Source organism: Atta cephalotes (genome assembly GCF_000143395.1).
Source record: "Atta cephalotes unplaced genomic scaffold scaffold00065, whole genome shotgun sequence".
Lineage (NCBI taxonomy): Eukaryota > Metazoa > Arthropoda > Insecta > Hymenoptera > Formicidae > Atta > Atta cephalotes.
This window is the reverse complement of record NW_012130129.1, coordinates 473,383-496,295: the sequence shown is the minus strand read 5'-3', so window position 1 is coordinate 496,295 and position 22,913 is coordinate 473,383. Positions and strand designations below refer to the sequence as shown.

Here is a 22,913-nt window from a genome sequence, read left to right as displayed (position 1 = left end):
AGAGAGAGAGAGAACACATTCGAGCTCATGCAGCTTGCCGTGAAATTTTAATCGTGTCGTCATTGGGGTAGTTTGTTGCGATAACCCGACCAGCATAGACATATACGGATTTCGGAAAAAAAGAGGACGAAGAGAGTAGAAAACCGTGCCGTCACTGAACATAACCGTCCTTTTTTTATACGTTTTTTCATGCTCTTCTGGGGACGATACATCGACCACACGTACTAAGCACGACACGCGTTACCCGTTGCATTCATTAACGGTACGAAAGTAAAAGTTGACTAAAATTTATTTGTATGGTGGAAACTCGGATATTTCTAGACAATTCGTGCGGATCGCACAAGTTGATTCTGTTTCAGTTTACAAATTTTATAAATATATTTACAACAGAAAAATAGATAGTCTTGTAACAATGATATATATTTGTGACGTATAGATGTCACGAGTAATCGCAGGACGGTGACAGATCGATTTTCTGAAAAATGTGAAACAGAGAAAGATTTGCGTGGTGGCGACGTGTCGGCATTATTGCTCATTTGATCCAATGCGCATCGGAAAATAATGTAGAAAATTGTTTTGCGGTCTTTTTATCTCGATTTCAGGGACGCTGGTCAGCACGCGAGATCGACGGATACTTTGTCTGTTTTCCATCAATCACGCGGACCTTTTCACCGTGCGGATATCGAGCCTGCCCGTTTTTGCGTGCGGTGCATCCCGCTCGATTGCAATCGCGGCGAATTATTGAATCTGCTGCATCTCGTCCGACCGGATTAGGTTGCACGCGCGGATCGTTCGATACACGATTGCAATTTGTTCACTTTATCGCGAAGCGCTGTAAGAACATTTCAAGTGCCATGCATTTTTAAGAAGTAATGAAAGTAAGAGTTAATATAAAAAACGATATTAATATCAATTGCTTAATGCGAAATTTTGTAACTGTGATTATCATGCAAAGAGAATGTGAAGTGATTCATTTTTAAATTAATTATTATTTTTATGAAAAAATAACACGTTAACAAATAATTCTATATCTGATATATATATGTATAATTATGATATATGATATATATGATATATATTATATATATATTATTTTATATATATATATAATAAACAATGATGCACTTACCAACTTATGAATTGCATGACATGTCCTCAGCGAAATCAATTCTGATCATATAAGAGAGTAAATCAATATCATGGAACGGATGATATTACTTTATTTGATGACGTACTTAAACAATGAATGATTTTGATTAAGGCCTGTAGTCACGCATACATACAGCGTCGTCATCGACGACTTCATGGATCATGTAAACAATCATTATGTAATGACATTTTACTATGGATATCAATGTCTCTGCTCCTAAAAAATGACATTGCCTCATGAAAAGGAGATAATGATTTGAAAAAGAATGTGACTCGGCCACGATTAAAATTTTTCAATATGATGATATTTACAACGTAGACAGCTCGTATTTTCGCTTGTACCAGGAAACCTCCCAAATGTCATCTGCCACACGAGTATTTTCTTTCCTAAAATCGACGTTACAATATAGTTCGAAGAAGATGATAAATAATCATCACGGAAAACGTACATCCTGACTTATGAAATTCGTTCTTCAGGATTAAGATACACATGCGCGTTGCGCGCGCTTCAACAGCATATTCGTGTAGTCCATAAGACATTCAGAAAGTTTAAGTATTCTTAATCGGAATGACGAGAGGGTAGTGTACTTAACGTTTACTCGAAGCATTAATTTATATAATAATCGGACGTCATTGTATATATGTACATACTATATATGCGAACGTAAACCCTGGTTAGTCCTCGAGTCCTTGACTGTTCTTAGACGATACCGCAACGGGTATACGAATAGATAAATAACTTTGACAAAAAAGTTCGTCCGAAAGTTTTGATAATTAATTTTCAAGCAGATGATTAACCGCGTTATATTGCGCGAGATGTTCGAGCATCCAACGGGCGTGTTCCGTTTATCCCTCGAAAACTTGACGATGATGTATCGCTTAGCATTGCTAAACTATTCTACAACATCGTGCAAGTTCCACTTTTAGGATCTCGAATTATTGAAATGGAATTGATCAATGTCCGCTGAACTCTTAGCGGAAATGAAGTTTTCTTCTGAAAAAACACACGATAAAATTTGCCTAGATCATACTTAATTCAATCTGTACTCCTTCGACAAATCCATTTCTCGCCTTGATCATCGAATTCGTTAAGATCATCACGCTTGAAGAATTCTCTCACAGAACAAATATACTGACTTTAATTCTTAATAAGGTCTCCACACCTGTCTAGGCTTAGGACTTCTTTCTCTTCGTGATCTGATGGCTTCTCTTTCGACATCTATTCCATCCTCCTTTCTTCGTGTCGTCAGATCTTGACCAACGTTTTCCTTATCCTGGCCCTTCTTCGTGCTAAGATCAACCGTACCCTCTAGACGGATTTTTACAGTGAGATCACCGCGACGAGCAATCTGATCTTGATCAATTTGAAGATCCGAATCGTTTAAATTTTCTATACTTTGTCGTAGATGAATCGATGCTTCTTGAAAGGTGGCATCTGTAGACGCGGCATCTTCCAGATCGCTCCTGATCGGCGAGATTCTTGGAGAATCTTGCTCGGGTATTGACTCATCGCTTCTAATGCGGTCTCTATTTAGATCTTGATCGTTCTTATCATCCACTTCGATACTATCGTCAGGACTATCCAGTCCAGATCGACGTAAAGTGCCTTGATCGTCTCCTCTCCGTTCTTCGTCTTTCGTACTACTCTCGGGACTGTCGCTGCTGCTCCTAAGTTTCCTGAGTTCCTCCAATCGAGCCTGATCCGGCCTCTGCAGTCGTTGTTGAGCCATTCTCAAGGCCAAAGCGTGCCATTCCGGCTCCAGGATGTACTGTTGCGTGTGATACAAAGGGTTATAAAGCCAAGAGGACTGTGGTAACAGTGGCGCGAATATCGATCCGAAGATAGATCCCGTGGCACCCAGCAGATGTAGACCTGTGTTACAAACAAGGTATCAGGTTCTTCGGGTCATGCATGAAGATTCGAATCGTTGGCTTTAATCTCGGATTATGTGTATCTCTTTTACCTTGAAAGTGTGAGTGATGTCCAGACGGGCTCGTAGTAGTAGTGGTCGACTCGGCGGGAGGCGTCGGTGCCGTCACGGAAGCCGTCGTCAACAAGCCCGGTCCAGGGTTGCCGGGTGACGTTGTCGGCGTTACTTCCCTCACGGACACACTGATAGGACCCAAGTCATTCCTCGAAGATTCTTATAGACATATCAATTACATGCCTATTAATCATTTAATCTCGCTTAAGAAAACGCTGAATGTTATTTAAATAAAATATTCTCTTGTATAATTTTAATTTTCTTTGAGATTTTTATCCTTTATAATGAGAATATTTACCGGCATTAGGTCCAGGTAGCCTCGGAGATCTCTGTTCGATGGCATGATGGAAAGGGTTGAAGGCTGATGCACCAACCGGCTGTGGATGTGTGTGCGGGTGATGACCGGGAGGCGGTGGAAGACAGTGCGGTGGTAGAGATCCTCGGGGTAACCCACCCCATCCCTGGCCCGCTCCTTGCTCCAGACCCAGGTGTTGCAATCCTATGCAATCAAAGAAATGCAGATTACACGTTTCCAAAGAATCTGTTTATTTAGCGTCTCCGCTGTCATCACGTCACCTCACGTGACCTCTATATCGTTTAAAAGAAATATTTATAATGAAAGACACATTTACTTTACATGTGTTGCTTACATGTTATTTATGTAATTTATATACAGCTACAAAATTAAAATAATGTAAAAATATTTAGACATTTTAATAGTTATTTAAACGGAAAATTGATATTATAAAATAAAATACGATTTTTCAGAACAGAATAACGCAATATATAGACAACAGTATCTGAAAGTGACTGATATGATTGTTTTGTGACAAGACGTAACATATTTCTGGGAATCACGGTGGCGTTGTATAATTTTTGGCAGGTAAACGGTGATCGACTGACAGTTCGAGTCGTAGAAACGCATCCCTTTGACGTAGAGGCGGTTTTGACGTGGATGGACAGTTAAATTTATCCAACAGAGAATGCAGAGACGATCGATCATCTTTTTTTCGATAATAGCCAATATCGCGTGGCCGCCCAAGCATGTGTTTGAATGCAATTAAATTTATGACATCAAAAAGTTCGTTCAAGGGTGATCGGTTGGACAAATCGACTGACATAAGTTGCATCACTGCTTTACTGTATATTTATTTATAAAACAACAAATTCATTTTTATTATTTTTTTTAAAAACAACACATGCCTCTTTTCTTCTTCTACAAAGATCTTCTACAACAACATCTTTCGATAATTATATTATCGAAAGATTACGAGAAGAAAATTCTTTTTGATTTACATAATGAGTAAGTGACGTAATATTGATTTTCGGCACATCGCGGTGAAGAAGAAGAACGGTGCAAGAAGTAAGCACCGTGGTTATCAACATGGTATCGGTTTTTCGAAAGACCTTGATCAATAACAGATTATGCCGTCATCTGTGCGGGGCAGTTTAAAAATTCCGTGAAGGCTGCCGCGAAGCCACCGACGGGGGGAGGGGTAGGAGTTCCGGCGGGGTGGCAAACAGGGGAAGCTTGCTTTGACGGAGCGGGGAGAATTGTCCGGTCACTGGCACGAGGGCGTGACCATCAAGACACGCAGATCCTCCCATTGGTTGCTTGTACGCTCCCACCAGTCGCACGGCGATGAGTGGTGGGATGTGAAAAAGCTCGGTAGGGGTCGAAGGGATGATTTTTAAGCTCTCTTTAAGCCGCGCGCGCTCGCCAGGGAGGACACCGCTATCTCGCGTCGTACCACACCAGCGTGGCACACTGAACGGACTAGCCGTGTGAGAGCTCGTAGCCCTCCTACTTTATGAGGGGGATTAAGAAAACGATAAGAGATGCGCGAAAGCACCGCTGCCACCGAGCTTACGGGAGCCAACGGATGGCTGCTGTTGGCAGGAGCATGAATAAGAACCGCTTTGGTAAGCTCTTCAGACACTCGGATTCTTAGATGACAGATGCATCGCGACAACTTTATTCGATAATTGACAATGAGTCAGTTTTTCATTATGTTAATTAAATTTGGAGCTTACAGATAACCTTTCACCAATTATTATTGATATAGTTTGATTCTAAATACTTAAGGTTGAATCATTATTTATGTTGCAATGATGGAATATTTGTGTGAGAAAAAAATTATATAGGGAAACACAATTTAATAATTGTAATAATTGTTATAGTTTTTATATATAATTATTAAGATATACATACAAATTTGTTTCTGAAAAAAAATTTAATTAATATTCAAAGAATATTTAGTAATTTTTCTTTACCTACAATCTTATCAGTTTTACAGTGAAGTAAAAACATTTGATACGACATGTGTCCTTTTTAGAACGGCTGTAACATATTTTCAATTTAATAAACCTCGAAAATGCCGTACACCCTCTTTCGACGGAACTCGCGTGCCGGGTTGGGTTCGGCTGGCGGGCGATAATTCCGAAAACAAATGAAGACTAATGAGGGGTGGGTCCCTGCGAGATCTGGGAAAGAGTGAGAGCGAGGGAGACAGAGTGCGAGAGACGCGAGCTTGAAAGGGTTCAAGGAGCCGCTGCTACCCTTTAAGGGGTGAGAAATGTTAAGCTTAAACGTTACGGCCCTAGGGTTAGTTGCCTTTGCGTGTGCCTTCCATCGGGGGCTTTAAGGGATGATGTATTATCGAGCAGCGTGCTCAAAATGTGCTACGTACTTTGGTCGCGCCGTTCCCGAGATGCGGTAATGTGACGTCACGTGTAATACGAGCTTTTAAGCGTAGCTTTATATACGTTTCGCCGCCGAGCCACCCGCGGGGTGAATTAAATTTGGTCACGTCGATTAGAACGTTGACGCGACGCGATTTCGAATTTCGACTATACACTTTTTATTTGCAGTTATTACACATATTGCTACAATATCGTAACAGTTTCTTCAAACCTAAAAATAAATCACATGTTTATGAAGTTAACTGTGTTCTATGAAATTAAGACGTTTTCAATATCTTAAATTTTACGCGTGAGTTTGCAGCGATGAAACTTAAGAAACGTTTTAAAGACACTGATTCGAAGCCTGTCACGCAGCTTGCGAACAAAGGAAGAAGTCCTTCAAGTTCTTCACCTTAAACCTCCTTGATCTCACCACTCTGAGATACATAATAAATTAATTCGCGTATTTTCCTGTCTGTCTTATCTATTCAAATCTATGCAAAACAGCGTTAAAAACGCCCTTCTTGCTGCTAAGGCGTTAACCCTTGCGGAGCTCGATCTCCCCCTCTTTCCATAGCCTCTTTACTTCCTCTGTTACTCTCTCCGACTCGTTCGTCGTTCCTCTTTCTACCCCGCGTTCTATCCTCTAGCTACTGCTGGTTGGATGTCTTTGCACACCCACCCTTTGCGCCCGTTCTCATTATCGCGTCGCAGCAACCCCTAAAATGCCACCCTGGAAAGGTCCCTGGCACCGATCTAAGCTCTACGAGGAGATATTTCGAGAAAGGACGAGAAAATTGCTATCTCTCTCTTCCTTTTACTCTATCTTTATCCCACTTCCACGAAATTTTCTCTTTGAAGTCGAGAAAGAGTGCAAAAATGACGGATCTTTTAAGAAATTGGCAATGTTCAGCGATGCATAAATTTTTATTCTCACCATTTATTATGTTCACGATTATATAAATATTGTAAATAACTTTAATTTTAACATTATATTGTTATCATTAATTGTATAATAATTGATTCAATGAATATGTTAGAAATTGATCATGTTGAACAAAAAAAAAATATTATCAAACATGACACAACGCATGATATTTTTGTCATTTAATAAAAAATTTATTAAGTATACACATAAATTTTTATATTATTAATTATTAATAGTGTTCAGAATAGTTAATATTAAGTTTAATAACTGCATATATCAGTCTGATTATGTAACTTCATATAAATGTAGGACGCTATTAGAGAGAAACCGGGTTGAGATAAATCGATTTCAAGGATATCGCGAGACGCTATCAAATTTCTATCTCTTAGGCTCGCTGAATTTTCAATGATAGGAAAGGAGACGAGAGATGAGACTGAGACTAGAGAGAGCGTCATTAGTTACCGTCGCTTCCAGAGAAAGATCCCGGTCGCTGGACCTGATTAAAAGACGGAACACCCCGAGACGCCCTTGCAAGACGCATTGGGGAGGTGAAATGTGACGCGAATTTAAAGGATCCGCAGTGATTCAACACGGGGGTGTGGACAGGAACAACCCTTAAAAAGGTTCCCTTTAAGGACCACACGCCCGAAGGGTTGTCGCCACGTTCGTTCGGTTTTCTGTATACGTGAAAGAGCCCTTTAAACGCGTCGCATCGTAAATCAGATGCGACGGTATCCAAGTTCGGAAGAGGAATATAATCTGACGATTGTAGCAGACCACGATAGGACTTGTGCGATTAGACCAATCTAGCAGTCAACAAGATTTATGATACTCTCATTTAGAGTTATAACAGTAGTTTTATGATAGTAGCGATATATATTTATATTTACATAAAATAAATCTCAACGATATATAAAATATAGAATAAAAATCTACACTTGTCATAACGATTGGTCACAATTATAAGTTCGGTAAGAAGGGAGATCCGCTTTAAAGAAAGTCGCGAATTTATTGCAAAACGATCCAGAAACGAAGCGACAGTTTTAAACTGAGCGTTCTTAACAATCTCCCCCAAATGAGGTAAAGGCCACCTTATTGAAACAGGGGTCGCGATTTTTCCGGTTCTCTCTCTCCTCAACCCCTCTGCCACCCTGCCTCTCCCTCGTAGGCGGTTAATTGACACGGGAGAGCGGAAAGAGGGAGGGCAGATTGGGGCTGCACGAGCTGTTCTTGTTAACTCGAATCTTGGCACCTCGCGATTTTTCATCCCCTTAGCCAGACTGACAAAGACGACGGCCTCGGCCCTTCGGGACGTGCGCGATCGGGGTGTTTTCGTTCGTGGACAATCTCAGCTACGATCAGTGTGGTATCTGTTACGGATACATTAATTTTCTTTGAACTTGCTAGCAATTGCTTCTGAATGTATTGCTTCTGAATGTATTGCATCTGAATGTATTGCAGAGCTCTTAAAAATTATTATAATATGTAGCGAGATTCGAAATAATTCTTTCAGATTTTTTAAATTATAAGATTTTATAATCTGGAATTTTAATTCATGCATATTATAATTAATACAAGTAATTTTTAATAAAAATAAGAAAAATATTATAGATATCAGAGGAAATGCTTTTGTCGCGTAAATTGTGTCTTATAAAGTTTTTATAAAAAAACTTTTGTTTGTTTAAAACAGTAAATGTTGCAGTTAAGTTAAATAAAAATATTTTCTTATAGAATAAATTTAATTTAATTTTATAATATCCATTATCGTTTTTTACTATCTTATTTCGTTTTAAAAACGATTTACGAACCTTATCTTTTCTTATTAAAATAAATATACTTGTGCAATCTCAATCTAAAATTAATTACACTGAAGATTGTATCATTCGATATATTGAGATTGACGAAAGAGATGAAATTAGAAGCGATCGGAGGTCGAAAGAAAGAAAAGGCGCACGGTCTGTCTGTCGGACTTCGGCGTTCTCATGAAGCCCTTAGGGAGCCCATAAAATTCATCCCTGCTGTCGAGGTAGGCCCGAACGAAATTTAATAACATCCCCCTAGTTACACCTCAATGGGCACCTTAACAACCCTGCACGGCCAGCTACTCGTCTCACACCCTCAATAGTGCTCTTCCTTTTCTCCTTATCAACCCTCCTGGCGTAGATATCTAATAAACCACCTCTTGAACACCCTTATCTTGTCAGCAATACCCAGCGGCTGGGCAGCTTTGAAAGTTCGAAAGGTGCTTGACTGACCGACCCTCTGCTGGACTGGATAGAGGCGCAACCTGTGAGCCGACTGGCGAACCCGGAGCGAAAGGGTTGAAAAAACTCACGAGTACATCACTCGAAATAAACCGATCGATATTCGTTGAGCGCCGTTTGTACCCTAGCCGAAACAATGTAGGTGACCCAATTGTATGAATTGTGCAATTAATTCGGGGCGGCGTGCTAAAATGGTATGTCAATAATTATTATAATTTACGTTATATAATCTCTAATGTGTTGATATTCTTTAACATTGACAAAATGCTCTGACTGATTTCAGTGAAAAGTTAATCTTGTTAAAATTTTCATTTTTATGTGATTTTTCCTTTTTTTTTATACCATATTAAAAATGAGATCACGCGTAGTTTCTGAGATTTATTTAAAAAATGTTGTAATTTCTGTGATTATTTAGTCAAAGTTCAGCCAATGATTTAAGAAATTACATTAGAATAATCTGTGGATCGAATCGCGACGGCAAGAGGCGCAAAGAGAAGAAAAGTTAAAGCTCCGGCATACTACCGGGCGCGGCAGTGGCTGATTCTTGATTGAGCAGACCGGGGTTGCGGGGGTTGGAAGGGAGTAACAGCGAGAAATCGACGGCAGGACTGCCATCCCGTAGTACGCCTCGGGGATAGGAGGGAGCGAAGCTCCGTTAAGCCGCTTATCATGCCGAAACAATACACTGTCGGTGCACCAGTATCAGTACCCGACCCTCACTGCTCCGGGCTAGTCCCATCAAAATTTGGAGCTTCGAACGAGTTTCAATGGAATTCGTGCCACCCGACTGTCCTGTCGAACCGGCCGGATACCTGAAAACTTTTTCGAAAACGTTGGCGACGGTGAAATTGTTTAAACCATCGTTCATATTACAGCGCACGCATTACTATTCCAAAGAAAAAGTCTGATTGATTGTACGCTAAAAATAATTTCGAGTGATATTTCGCAATTTATTTAATGAAATTTTTGCATTTATTAAAAAATTTTTTTACGAATAGTACTACAAATATCATAATATTGCGATATTAAAAATAAAAAAAGAATGATTTAACTTGATCGCTTAAGGAAAGATATTTTACCGCGCCGTAAGCCACTCGATGGCAAAGTTAACGGAGCCAAAGTTTATTCGTGACTTCTCTGCGAGCGCGAGAACCGAGCGACTTCCTCGAAACGGAAAAGGCAGAGTTCACGCTCGGGGCTTAATCAGAGTCTTCTTCACTTAGAGGCCGGTGGCAAAACTCAATTTTGAGTCAGTGCCTGTCGACGCTCAATTTTGACACCCTTCGCAGCCACGAAGCTAGCGCGCGAGAAGAGGGCGTCGACCCTGGCCCGCCGAAGTTGCCGCAGTTACTCTCCTCCCGGGAGGGGTACGGCATCGGGGTTGTAAACTTAGTTATCTATCAGGGAGAACGTGCCGAGAGGCTGAAGGTGAGCCTCACCGGAACCCAGGTACCCGCTCAAATTCGTTGCGACGAAGATGACGGAGGCTGCGCGTGTCTTTGATTAGAGAGCATCGACTTACCCGACAGTTTGAATCCCAACGGGTCCTGCGGATGTCCGAAGGGGAATGGACGAGGTCCGAAGTGAAAGGGATGAAAGGCCTGATGTCCTGCAACGTGGGATGAATTCATGAATTGTCATCGTTGCGACTCGACGGCAAGTTCCGACAACTCGTGGTTATCCGAATAACATTTACCAGTTTGCTCTTATTAATTAAGATTTTTAACTAATTTCTCTCAAACATAAGATAAATTTTAATAAAAAGTTATTATCTTCGGTAGGTAAAGTTGTACTCACTTGTCTTCGACCGCGGTTCTCTTGGACCGTCCACAGTCACCTTGATCGCCTTCGACAAGGTGGCCACTTGCGGCGGTGATGTTTGCAGCATGATCGTCAGGGTGAAACTTTTCCCTGAAACGAAAACGAGCATGTCGGGAGGTATGAGAAGAAAGAATTATCTCCTGGCGGTAAAACGAGAAACGAGTTTTTCCCAATGGAACGATATAGCATATCGTGTTTTGGCTCCGTTGCCAGACCAAAAACCATAAAGACGGTTGATTCCGCACTCCTCGGTTTGCGTAGGCTCTATTATTCATATCCAATTCGCCGACCACGAAAAGAAATTCTCACTATGTACAAACTCATGAATTGCATTTACTTTTTCGATCTATGTCCTGCATTATTTGAACATTTATTTGATTAAGAGTACATTTGCGTGTCGAGGTGAAACGAATCCATTAAATATAAAAAGTAACAACATAAATTAAACAAATGTTATAATTTGCTACTCAGTAATGTAACTCTTATATATAAAACATGTGTTAAATTATATTTATATTATTGACTGGGAAAATTATGATATTGTAATGTAATATTATTTCTATACAATGCAGATTATTGCAGCATGCAATGTTTCAGTAATATTGCATTAATATTGGAAGTATTGTAGCAATATTGACGCAAGCTTCTGAACTATATGGGATTGTTATTTTAGCAGAGATACGCTTTACAAGCATTTACGTAATGATGACTGCCACTTTATGTGTTAATCGAATTGACGTTCTGACGTTAATCGAATAGCTGCAGCTATCGCAATTGATTGGATTGAAATTTCTTGGTGGATTTAATCCGTAATATCGCAAAGGATATGTGCTTGATGGCATGCACGGGCAAAATGACAATGTACGCGTGGTGCGCTCGCTGGAAACAAAACACAAATGTGCCGGAAGTAAGGGGTGAACGAGTGACGCCACTGCGTCGATGTTTGTTCCCGCATAGGCTGGAATATGTTAATATTGTCGGCGCTAAACGCGACCCTCTGATATTCGCAGTTCCCCGTCACGCGCGATTTCGTTGTTTTATCTTTCAACAACATTCGATAGTTCAATAGATGAGATATCCTCCCCTCGTAATTTCAAAACGATAATTTGTCTGATATAACATCTTGAAATATTGCTTTTAACAAAATATATTTATAATAATGAAGTAATTGTACTTTCTTGCGAGTATTGTTATTTTGTACTTCCCAGATAATAAGCAAATGTTATTATCGTTATTTCGATATTAAAATAGTAATAATAATAATAATAATAATAATAATAATAATAATAATAATAATAACAATAATAATCTTTGAAGTGCAAAAGAACAAAAGAAATATGCTCACATACAGCACACTAATGTTGAATCAACATCCCAGCAACATTTAATTGCAACTTTATAAATGTTGTGTTAACATCGAAAATAGTCAACGTTAAAAAACATTCACACTTTAACAATCATCACTGCACTGTTCTCAGCAATGTTCTTTCACATTCTGTGCTGTATAAGATAACTAAATGTATAGTAATGTAAAGATGAAGTAAGTACATTTTAAAAGATGAGATATTAGCATAATATGCTGTCTTAAAGTCCGAGCTTACAATAAAAATACAATCAAAATAAAAATAATAGCGCGCGCACGCATACACATACAACGAAATAAAAAAATAATAAAGTGCTGATTAACGAAATGTCATTTAGACATCGAAGTGACGACAAATGACGTTAGCTCGCTACCTACACTATTAAATCTATAGTGTCAACTTAATTTAACTTAATTCATTTAAGTCGCCACTGTTTCTACTAAATATATCATTATTTTATACTAAAACGATAGTTAAATTTGACACTATATAGTGTCAAATATAAGCATTGTTTTAATTGAGTAGTGCAGTGGTGATTTACATTAGGTTAAATTTCACACTATAGATTTAACAGTGTAGGTTTAATAATTTTGAAACACAATGTACGCATATTTTGTATTTTTATTTTTTTTTTTTAATAATATATTTAATTGTATTTATATTTTTACTTTGATTTAGGTTAAGGTACATTGAAGTACAGTTTCTGATTTTTCTAATCTAAATATCTCGTATTAATATATTCGCACGTTAACGTTTTTCGTTCTCCAAGTCCGTCGATGACCTGAAACAATATTGGCAAACGCGCAGATGAAGCGCGACTCGTAACTGGCCGGACCGTTTACTAAATTTCGATGTTTTCGGCACAAATATTTCAATCGATGACGCGCGCGTCGCACGGAATTTGTCACGCGTTCGACGCATCGAACTCAGTCCCGGTAATCGCGCGTACGCGAAATAAAACGCGCGGGGACGGCCAGCCCATCTCGTTGCGTCGCATCGCATCGCCATACCGAACGAAGAAAATAGCAGCGGGTGAGATATGTCGACGAGTAAAGCAGGACATTTACGCGCTTTTCTGCGCTCCGCGACAATAAAGTTATACAGCTTATAATGGCGTCGCCAAGTGGCGGCCAGCTCTCGGTATGTACACGCGCGTGGTCGGATAGTTTTATTTTATGGCGCGGCCAGCCCCCGGTAAACGACCGCGTTTTTACGGTGAACCACGACATTTAACCGGCTTACCGCTCGTCGCTGGGCGAAATACCGGACTTTAACTTCACCAAGGGACCCGTGCCATTTCCAGCGCGTTCCTTTTTGCGATGCGCGCTGATTGGCCGCTATTTTCGCGCCACGTTGTTTCACGATGTCTATTCAAATATCTTATCACGACTTTTATATTTTCTGTATTTTGTTTCATCTTGAAATATTGGGCTAAGATGTAATGTCTATTCTATAATTGCGTAAGCAATGTTTTGTAAGTGATGTAGTTGTAAGAATTGACCAATCACAGTCACACATTCTTTTCGTATTTGACTGAAATTAGTCAATTCTTACAACTACAATTACTTAATTATGCTAACGACTATTGTAGAATAGATATTACGCATACTCAAAGTAAGCTTGATGTATTTATAAGAAGTAAGAGTAAAAATTGATCAATCACAATTGAATGTGAGACGCATAATCGATTATGATTGGTCAATTTCTTACTTTTACTTCTTACACTAAGTTTACCCCATATAATTTGGACGATGCATAATAGTTAAGGCTATGGCATAAAAAATTTAAGTAGTAACAGGGATAGAGACTTGATTTTTCTGGATGTGAAGTCATCCAGACGAGAGAGGGATAATTTCAAAATAACAAATGTTTTATCTTTTATTGTATGTGCGAAATATATTTCTCGTATAGTTAAATACTGTTTTTTATCAAATCATTCAAAATTTTTTAAAAATTTGTCAAAAATTTATTAATTTTTTAATACCCTCAATTCTGGATGTGAAATTTAACACCTAGGAGCTTTGGATGTGAAAAGCTCCATATCCTCCATAAGAAAGTCCGTCTATGAATAATGAGACATAAGTACGAAGCAAATCAACAATTGATTTTGAATTTGCTACTACTTGCGTTATTGCCTTATGTCTCTATTTCTGATTAGCTAATTCGCTTACTGCTTACAATTTAGTGTATTACATTTCTTTGTGTGCCATAGTCTTTATAACTGCGCATTTCTTGATCTTATAATTATCTGTGCTCTGTTAGAAAGAGAATTGAACATACATCAGCATTTTCAATTCTATTAATGTCTCTCTCTTTAATTCAATACTTGATTCAAGTTATCTTACTCTTTCTAAACCGATAGACAACTTTATAGAAATGGACAATTTATTCTTATTATGTTTATGGTATTAGATTTAACCATAAAATTGACGATTGATGTATCGATTTTTTTTACCTTCTCGAAAAATTAATTTTCTAAGTAATAAGTTTGTCATACATATATTCAAATAAGATGCAGACCCTCAATGATATTTCGAATTTCATGTCTCACATTGAAAGATTCTGTCGGAGAGATTTCGTGGCTGAGAGTTAACGAGACCGAAGTTTATTGCCAACGTGGTGTCAGGCGTGAGAGGGCGGCGGCAATGCGAATCAGGGGTGATGGCAGGCATTTTGAGGGTGTTTATGAGGCATTATGTGTAACTCGCTGGAAGAACGATCTACCCATCGGGGTCTACAGCACTCTCTCCCCCTTCCCCTTATCTACGTCTAGCGAGATTCTAATTCATCGGTTGTATACGAATGAGATTCATGATGGCCAATTGCACGTGAAAACTAACTTTCTCAAATCTCTTCGAGATGTTGCAATGATCCGATTCGAGATGATCCGATTACAATAAAATTGATTTACTACGCGATTTACGAAAGTGGGAAATATTACGCGACTTTTTTGGCCGCTTTCTTGTTTTAAGCACTTCTTTATGTACCGAGGATTTTATTCATCCTACGATAGTATCCTTTGCATTCACAAACAAGTTTGAAAAAATTACTAATCCACACGCATCGTACGTCACTTTTATCCAACAAAATATTGCCTGGTCGCAGACGCGATTGAGAGGATCCATAAAGATTATGATGTCCGAGTGAACTGTAGAATTTTTATACTGGACTTTTTCGAAAGATTATTAAAGAGCTAGTTTCGTGCGGCAATGTCCTGTATTAACATTTCTCAAATCTAGATTTTAAAATTTGTGTTAAAAGGAAAGATTCTCTCTAAGGTGATTAATTGTAAAATACGTTTAGTTTTAAATTTTTGTAAAAATATGTTCTCACAACGTATTCTCGTGACGATTTAAGCCAAATGAATCGGCTGAGAAATTAATTCGGACAAGGTTGGCTCGCGTCCACTTACGCGATAAGAATTGCACGAGAAGACACGAGAAGGCTGGCGTTCGCCCTAAGTTTACTTAGGGATCATGCAGTGTTAAAAACTCCCCTGTTTGCCGGCGAAGCGAGTGCGAGTACGGGGGTTGCTCGGATCGTTATTTCGATGTTTGTCGTGTTTTAAGATTCTGACGTTTTGACTACCCGAATCGTGGTAAACGAGACTGAGCGTGTGCCTCCGTGACATGTTTGGAAGGAAATTCTTTTTTATCTTTATCTTCTCATACCATTGAAAATCTTAAACTAACATTGGGAATCAATTAACAGTTAATTATAAATATTAATAATACATATTTTTATTATTTTTTTAACAATGGCATTATTAGAAAATAGATGATTAATTACATAAATGAAGCATAAGCATATTTGATGATTGTTTTGCAATGATTTCGCCAATATCTTGCTGCAGAATAATTTTCTATAAAGAGCTCTAATCTTGAACGAATATTGGAAACCAATTAAAAATTAATCATAAATATTAATGATATCTACTTTTATCAATTTTTTGTTTGTTGACAATACGATATTATTGAAAGTAGCTCCGAAATCTTGCTGCAGAATAAATTTCTACAAGGATTTCTAACCTTAAACAAACTTTGAGCACCAATTAAAAATTTATTATAAATGCTAATATACATTTTTATCGATTTTTAATAATATGGCATTATCGAAAATAGATAATTACAAGAAGAAAGTCGTTTGATGATTGTTTCGCAATGATTTCATCGAAATCTTGGTGCGGAATAAATTTTTGCGGAGATCAGTTCTCATCGGTAATAATCGCAACGTCGAGCATAACGACTTTCAGATGCGACAGCGCGACTGAGCGGTCATTGAAGCGTTTGCAAAAGCCTGCCTTGCTGTTGGCGCGACGGAATGAGGAGCGAAAAATATCGAGAAAATAAAGTAGGGAAACGTGGAATTAATATATGTGAAAGAAACGGATATGTACGTACGTATGCGACTCATACTACAGACCAGAGCGGAAAATAATGTTTAATCGGTAGAAAATCTCGGCGCAGTCATCCGCCATAGAACCGTGCGTTCCTCGACCTTCCCGCGCCCTCGCAGTCCCTTCTGTGATCCCTTACTTGACCGAGGGATGGATTTTTTAATTTTTAATTGGCAAAAAACGTCGCCACGAGGTGGTCGCCGGCGAGATTCGCCAACCGCTCTCGCGGATTTAACTGGCGTATTCGGGTTCTCGGAAACGCTAATATCTTCTAACGTTGAAAGTTTCATTTCTTCCGAGAATTATCCGTCGTTGTCACTGGAAATTAATTTTTATATTTCAAAAATAGATTTGTTTTGAAATGTTGGTGTTTGTTAAAGCTTGAAATAAGTCCTCTAGAAATTTAAATAAAACTATTGTTTGTATTTTATAATAATAATTTTTATTTTCTAAAATAGACACTGCCGTTATTCAGTATTTTTTTTTAGATGAACGTTACTAATGAAATATCTGTGGTCCGTTGTAATTCAGGAAATTAGCCAAGCGAGGGGAACTTTTTCGTGATTTGGACACGCTTCAAAGCAAATTATTGTCGATGCAGGAACAAGTGATTGCAGGGGAAATTAATTTTTGTATTTCAAAAGTAGATTTATGTTCGAACGTTGCCGTTGATTAAAGCTTGAAATAAATCTATTGAAAATTTGAAACCGTAATTGTTTGGTTATTAATTTTTATGTTTTGAAAACAAATGTTCTCGTTCCTTACTCGACAGATTTTTCTCTTTTTAGTTGAGCGTTGCTAATGAAGTGGCTGTGGCTCGTTATAATTCAGGAGATTAGCAAATCGAGGGGAACTTTTTCGTGAATTGGACACGCTTCAAAGTAAAGTATTGCCGATGCAGGGGCAAGTGATTGCAACAGCTGTTCGGTCGACCGAACAGAGATTCGCTATTTTAAAAGGTCGATGAAAACGAATGTCGACCCTTCTCAACGACGACGGACCTTTACGACTTATTAAATCATTTTCATCTCGTATGAAACTCTTCACGACAGTCTCTACGAATAATTTTTCGTTATTCTGAAAGAATTTTGTGCTGTCTTACATATAACATAAGAAGTTCATTATCATTTTAATCAGTTGAGAATATATTGTTTTATTTGACAAGCGATATCGTTGCGTAGTTTATAAAATGACAATTTAAAAGTATTCTACATAGCGTGATAATAGTGACTAAAGTGTCGATATTTGAGCCACGCGTTTTTCTTTCGAAACATAAAGGAGATATCGAAGATTCGGATCTGCACTCGCAACAGCGGCGGACTCGGATCCTATGTTGCAACGCTTGCTATGCGGCGGTGATCTAAAACGAGTCCTCCTTCCACGAGAAGGGAGAAAAAGAGAGAAAAAGAGATAGAAGCGGAAAGCGGAGGCGGCTCTACGGGCGAGACGGGGATCCATTGCGCCAGGACATCGGTCAGGATCTGGCTGTCGATAGTCGGAGCTTTCCCTCGGATTCTCGCGCTCTCTTCCTGCCTATACCTCGGCCGGACCGTCATAAAACACAGGTAACTCCGGTATTTATGCCCGTCGTTTTTACGCCCGTCGCCACCCTCTCCCGTCGCGCCGCGCCGCGCCGCGCTCTCCGCTCATCCGCACCCCCAACACCAATGCATCGCAGAGAAACACGTATATATATATAGCCCGCGTCTCCGTACGGCCCGTGACTCCTAGCAGTCGGAGGTTGACGCTAATCCCTGTCGGGAGCGAAAGGGGTGGCCGAGTGATATACGCCCCTGCGCCGGTATGATAATATTCCGCCGTCACCCCCGTAACCCCTGATCGTAGTCGTTACACTCGCTAGCCGCACACATCTAGAAGAGGTCCCTCTTTTGGGTCAGCGCGTAAGACCGAATGAAAGCGATTATAGTCGATTAAAAAGGGTCGAAGCAAATCGGCGGGAGTCGGAAAAAAAATTTGTCGGCTTGACGAGTCCAAGTTTTTCTCACATTCAACCTCATCCGTGTTTATCTGTAATAAAAAGAATTTCTCGGAAAACAATCAACTAGTCTTTGACAAAATGAGAATTTCTCGGAAAACAGTCAATTAATATCTGCGAAAGAAACCGGATAATTATTTCACGTTTCGTCGAAAGACATGATGATATGTTAATTTATCGTCATTCGTTATCTTTATAAAGAAAATTATATTTTTATATATAACAATACATCAGGCGGAATATCTTTTCGAGATGAAGAGCTCTGTTTCGTCCAAGTAATGAGTGAAAAAAATTTAAGCTTTTGACTAATTTGCTTTTCGGAGGATACGTCTATCAAACACTAGCACAAGACCTGACGCAAGCAGATGAACGTTTACTCTTCATTTTCTTCGCACTACGCGGATTTCGGTCGCCACCCCATCAACGTCGTCACGCATTTCGACCACGATCAATTCTCTTCGTCCGCATTCGCAATATTAAATTGGCCTGACAAAGCCCGCGGGCGAACATGAGACAAATATTTGCAGCCGAAAAAGTCAGTAGTGCGCGAGCATGGGATACGTGCAAAACAACGAAGGCAAAAAAGCGAATGGAACGCGTGAGGAATCTGTATATAAAATGCACTCCGGGGTTCCTCGTCTCGTTGTGGTATTATGCAGCGATATGACTCGCTGTGTGCGACGTGACTCGCTAACAAACATCATAAATTTTCGATTTGTTCAACGAGCTCTGTTTGCCCTTTCTTTTGCAGATAATAATGTTCACCTCTTTTATAGTCGGTCTTTACGCAGTGCGCTTAATTCTCTTTCCCCTTTTTTATAACTTTCTTTTCTGTAGTCGTGTTTGTCGCACGCGCATAATTTTCAGCCGGTATATTTGGAACGCATCGCAATGGACAGCATTTAAATTTAATGTAGAAATTCGCTGGCGCAAGATGCACGGAAAGAAAAATCTCCGCCGATCTGGCGATCATGATACGGCGCATGGAACGATCTTGCATCACTCTCATCATATAGGGAATCTAGAGGCAAATCGTTGCATATCGGTGGTAGTTAGGGGCTGCCCGTAATACAGTAATGAGGGCTTACTGCCATGGAAACCAAAGCCGCTTACAGCCAACCACTCTACCTCCATCTACCCCCCTTCGCACCCCCGTCCCTCTCGCTTGCGCTTCGCTATCCCATCCCACAATTTCCTATATATCCGCGATATCTTCATTCGCGAGTCTCGCTAAAAAATTCTGAAAACCTTTTCTGGTCTCCATTGTTCCGTAACGAGTATCTTGAATCTCTCCATTTTTTAAGAGGAATGTGAAGTGCGACCAACGGTATCCTAAATCCTAACACGCCGTTTGGATAATATTTGATATCGCTTGTAAGTAGGCTGATAACTCAGGAAAAAATGCACTAACGAATTAAAATAATTTATGATGATGTATTCTGAAATAATCGTTAAAATAAGCTTGGTGAAAAGAAGAAGAGTGCCGTTAGGGTCTACCATCGGACAAAAGTAGCACAGAACCCGTCGATATTGCAAACCCCGCAATTTCCTTTTCCAATTTGCCATAAACAAGTCGACCACCCCCTCGTTAACTGGGTACCGCCCGTGACTGCTCTCTCGAAAGTTCGACGTCGTCAGAAAAAGACGAGAAAAGCGAGAGCGATAGGAGAAGGCAGACGAAGAGAATGGTGGTGCAACTCGGTCGAATTAAAGGAATTAAAGGACGCCTCGTTATTCGTATCTTCCGATTCCCTACCTCGATTTCTATACGTAGAAAAAGGAGAGATGAAGGAGATGAAGAAAAAAAAGGATGTTGGAAAGTTTGCTCCTTTCCTGCTGCGATCTAGGTTCTCTCGTGCCGCTACTTTTCTCCCTGCGCTACTTCAAGACTCCTCTTCAAGGAACGAACGTTTGCATTAACCGTCCGTAATGGCTGCGATTATTAGGGAGCATTATTCAGAGACCTCGGACCCCAATTTTTTCTCCCCTCGTCGCCCTCGCGTTCCGCTTTCTCGGACGAAAGAAACGTTGAATTATTGAAACGCGGAGTCGGGAATTAAAAAATCTCCGCGTGCGCTCTCTTATCCTGACGTGGCGTGGAGTGGGCGGCAGTCGCGAGGAGATACCGGGTCACGATATTTGTCGCGTGAATTAAAAATGAGGATGGAATGAGGGACCAGGTGGTGGCTCGTGCTTGGCTTTCGACGCGGGAAAAACGAGGCCATCAGTCGGGGCACCACCTTAATGTAGCGAAGTCTGAATGATTTAAGATGCCACATTGGAAGAAAAGGCGAACCAGCGGAAAACTGATCGAGTTTCCGACGTTATTTTTGTAAAGCAAATATACAAAGATAATCGAGAATGAGAAAAGAGGAAATATATTTTCAAGCGTTGTTTTACCGTTAATATTTAAATAAAAATTGTAATTGTGTGAGTTAGAGGTTATCTTGATAATTATTAGGACTTACCTCTACCACTTCGTCCGACGAACCTAAGATCATTAAATTTGGCGACCTGGTTTTTCATTAGAGCAGTAGAATTTCGTAGTTCCGCGCAACAATTCTCATCGTTTCCGGCCCGAACGGTCACGAGAGTACCATCTCCAACCTCGCCGAGAGCTACTACCTTGAAGGCTACCGGAAGAGTCTTGTTCGATCTCCAATGTGATGGCAATACCGTGCACACCACATGTGGGCAACCTTGTATAAACATAAAAAAACTATTCTTTATCGAAATTAACACAAATTTGTTTTTATTAAGTTTATTAAATTATACTATTAAGTAGTACTATTCCATTTACGTTTCGGATATAATGAAAATTATTTTCTAAGACTTAGGATTATTTAAAAAAACGAAATACTTTTTTATATACAATAAATAATATTAGACTAATATGTGAATGCACATGGAAAGAATGGATTTGATGAAATATCTATAAAATTTTAGTTAGATACAGATCTAAAAATAATTTTGATCAAAATAATTAAGTAGAACGCTCAAATTGAACGACCAAAAAGTTAAACTTTGTGCAACGTTATCATGTTTAAGTGTTCTATAATTATTTTGATGGTCCAATAAAATTATTTTCAGATCTGTATCTAACTAAATTTATAGATTAAAGATTTTTAATAAAATTATTCTTTCCGTGCTAGATCTTAATGCTTAATATTTCGTATGAATTTATACATATCGTTCTGTAACCACTTTTTATAGTTTTATAAAAATTAAAATAACATTTTATAAAAGTTAAAATAACGTTTTTTAAATTTCTATCAAATTTTTTATTTCTTCTGTATATTATATCATGATAGAAATATGGCAACGAGATAGAAAATAATTATACACAGTGAAATTATTTTTACATTAATATTGATTTTTACATAAATATTGATTTTACCTGTACGAACAAGTTCTCCAGGATGCTCGGCGAGAAGTCCATCCAGTGTCCTCTCGGCAAGCAAATCGGCGGTGAGAGCATAATCGGAAAGATGATTTCCGCCGGCCGAACCTTGAGGAGGAACCTCGTTGGCCAAGTGCATTCTTCTCCTCGAGGACGAGGCCCGGGTCCTCCGTATTCTGGGCCCGTTGATTTGACTCACTGCTTGATGCACCTGATGACTGCCACGCACTGATCTGGGATCAGGATAATCTAGGCCAGGAGGCCGATCCTCGGGTCGAGCATCTCGCGAAGGATTCGTCATGAGAACGATATCATTAGTTCTTTTGATTGAGATGTCACCTTTCCCTACGAACTTTTCAAATGGATTCGGCTGCTCAATTGTTTACGTTTAACTTTTCCGATTTCTAAACGAAGTATATATACACGTGATCCGTGACGAGGGGATCGATTCTTATGATCAATTTCGATATGCTGCTTGGTCCTTTGATGATACGTCTGCGTTCGTGATATATATACTTTATTAAGTAAGTTACAATCTCTTATTCCGCAAACTGAAATTCCGTCGTTAACAATTGATTGTTATATTTGACATTTAAGATCGGTCAATATATCGAGTACACTTGATAACAATCTAAGAATGTTACAAGCATAAATTGATTTCGCCAATGGTGAGGAACACATTACGAATGCCGATATCTGCTTCCGGTGAGAATCGGATTTGTTTCCTTCGGAATCGAGAGGCACGCGCGACTTTTCGGCGGCTTTCTCGGCCCTCGCGGGCCCCTAAACTTCTTTGATCCTTATTTCATTATCCTACCGCGGGGTGCAGGCATGGGGCATCCGTTTGCAAATTCTCCGTCTCGATTGCCAACTCGCAGAGAAAATTCGTTTTATTGGAATCGTCGGCAATCTCGACGACCCTTGTTTC

At 39.4% G+C, this 22,913-nt stretch overlaps 1 protein-coding gene across 1 annotated transcript; it reads right to left on the bottom strand.

Moving 5' to 3' along the window:
• Positions 1-2,294: 2,294 nt before the first annotated feature.
• On the bottom strand, positions 2,295-22,286 carry LOC105623831. Its single transcript, XM_012205206.1, has 7 exons — positions 21,983-22,286; positions 21,054-21,284; positions 10,806-10,919; positions 10,531-10,617; positions 3,433-3,633; positions 3,114-3,293; positions 2,295-3,022 (listed from the first exon to the last, which is right to left on the bottom strand). The coding sequence occupies exons 1-7, from the start codon at positions 22,284-22,286 to the stop codon at positions 2,295-2,297; spliced, it is 1,845 nt and encodes a 614-aa protein (XP_012060596.1).
• Between the last annotated feature and the right edge of the window lie 627 nt (positions 22,287-22,913).

Excerpts from the sequence above, each read along its gene's own strand:
- LOC105623831 (XM_012205206.1), bottom strand. The coding sequence starts at position 22,286 with ATGACGAATCCTTCGCGAGATGCTCGACCCGAGGATCGGCCTCCTGGC. Across the intron at positions 21,285-21,982 it reads TGGAGAACTTGTTCGTACAG|GTTGCCCACATGTGGTGTGC; the intron begins GTAAAATCAATA and ends TGTTTATACAAG. Across the intron at positions 10,618-10,805 it reads AGAACCGCGGTCGAAGACAA|GACATCAGGCCTTTCATCCC; the intron begins GTGAGTACAACT and ends CCCACGTTGCAG.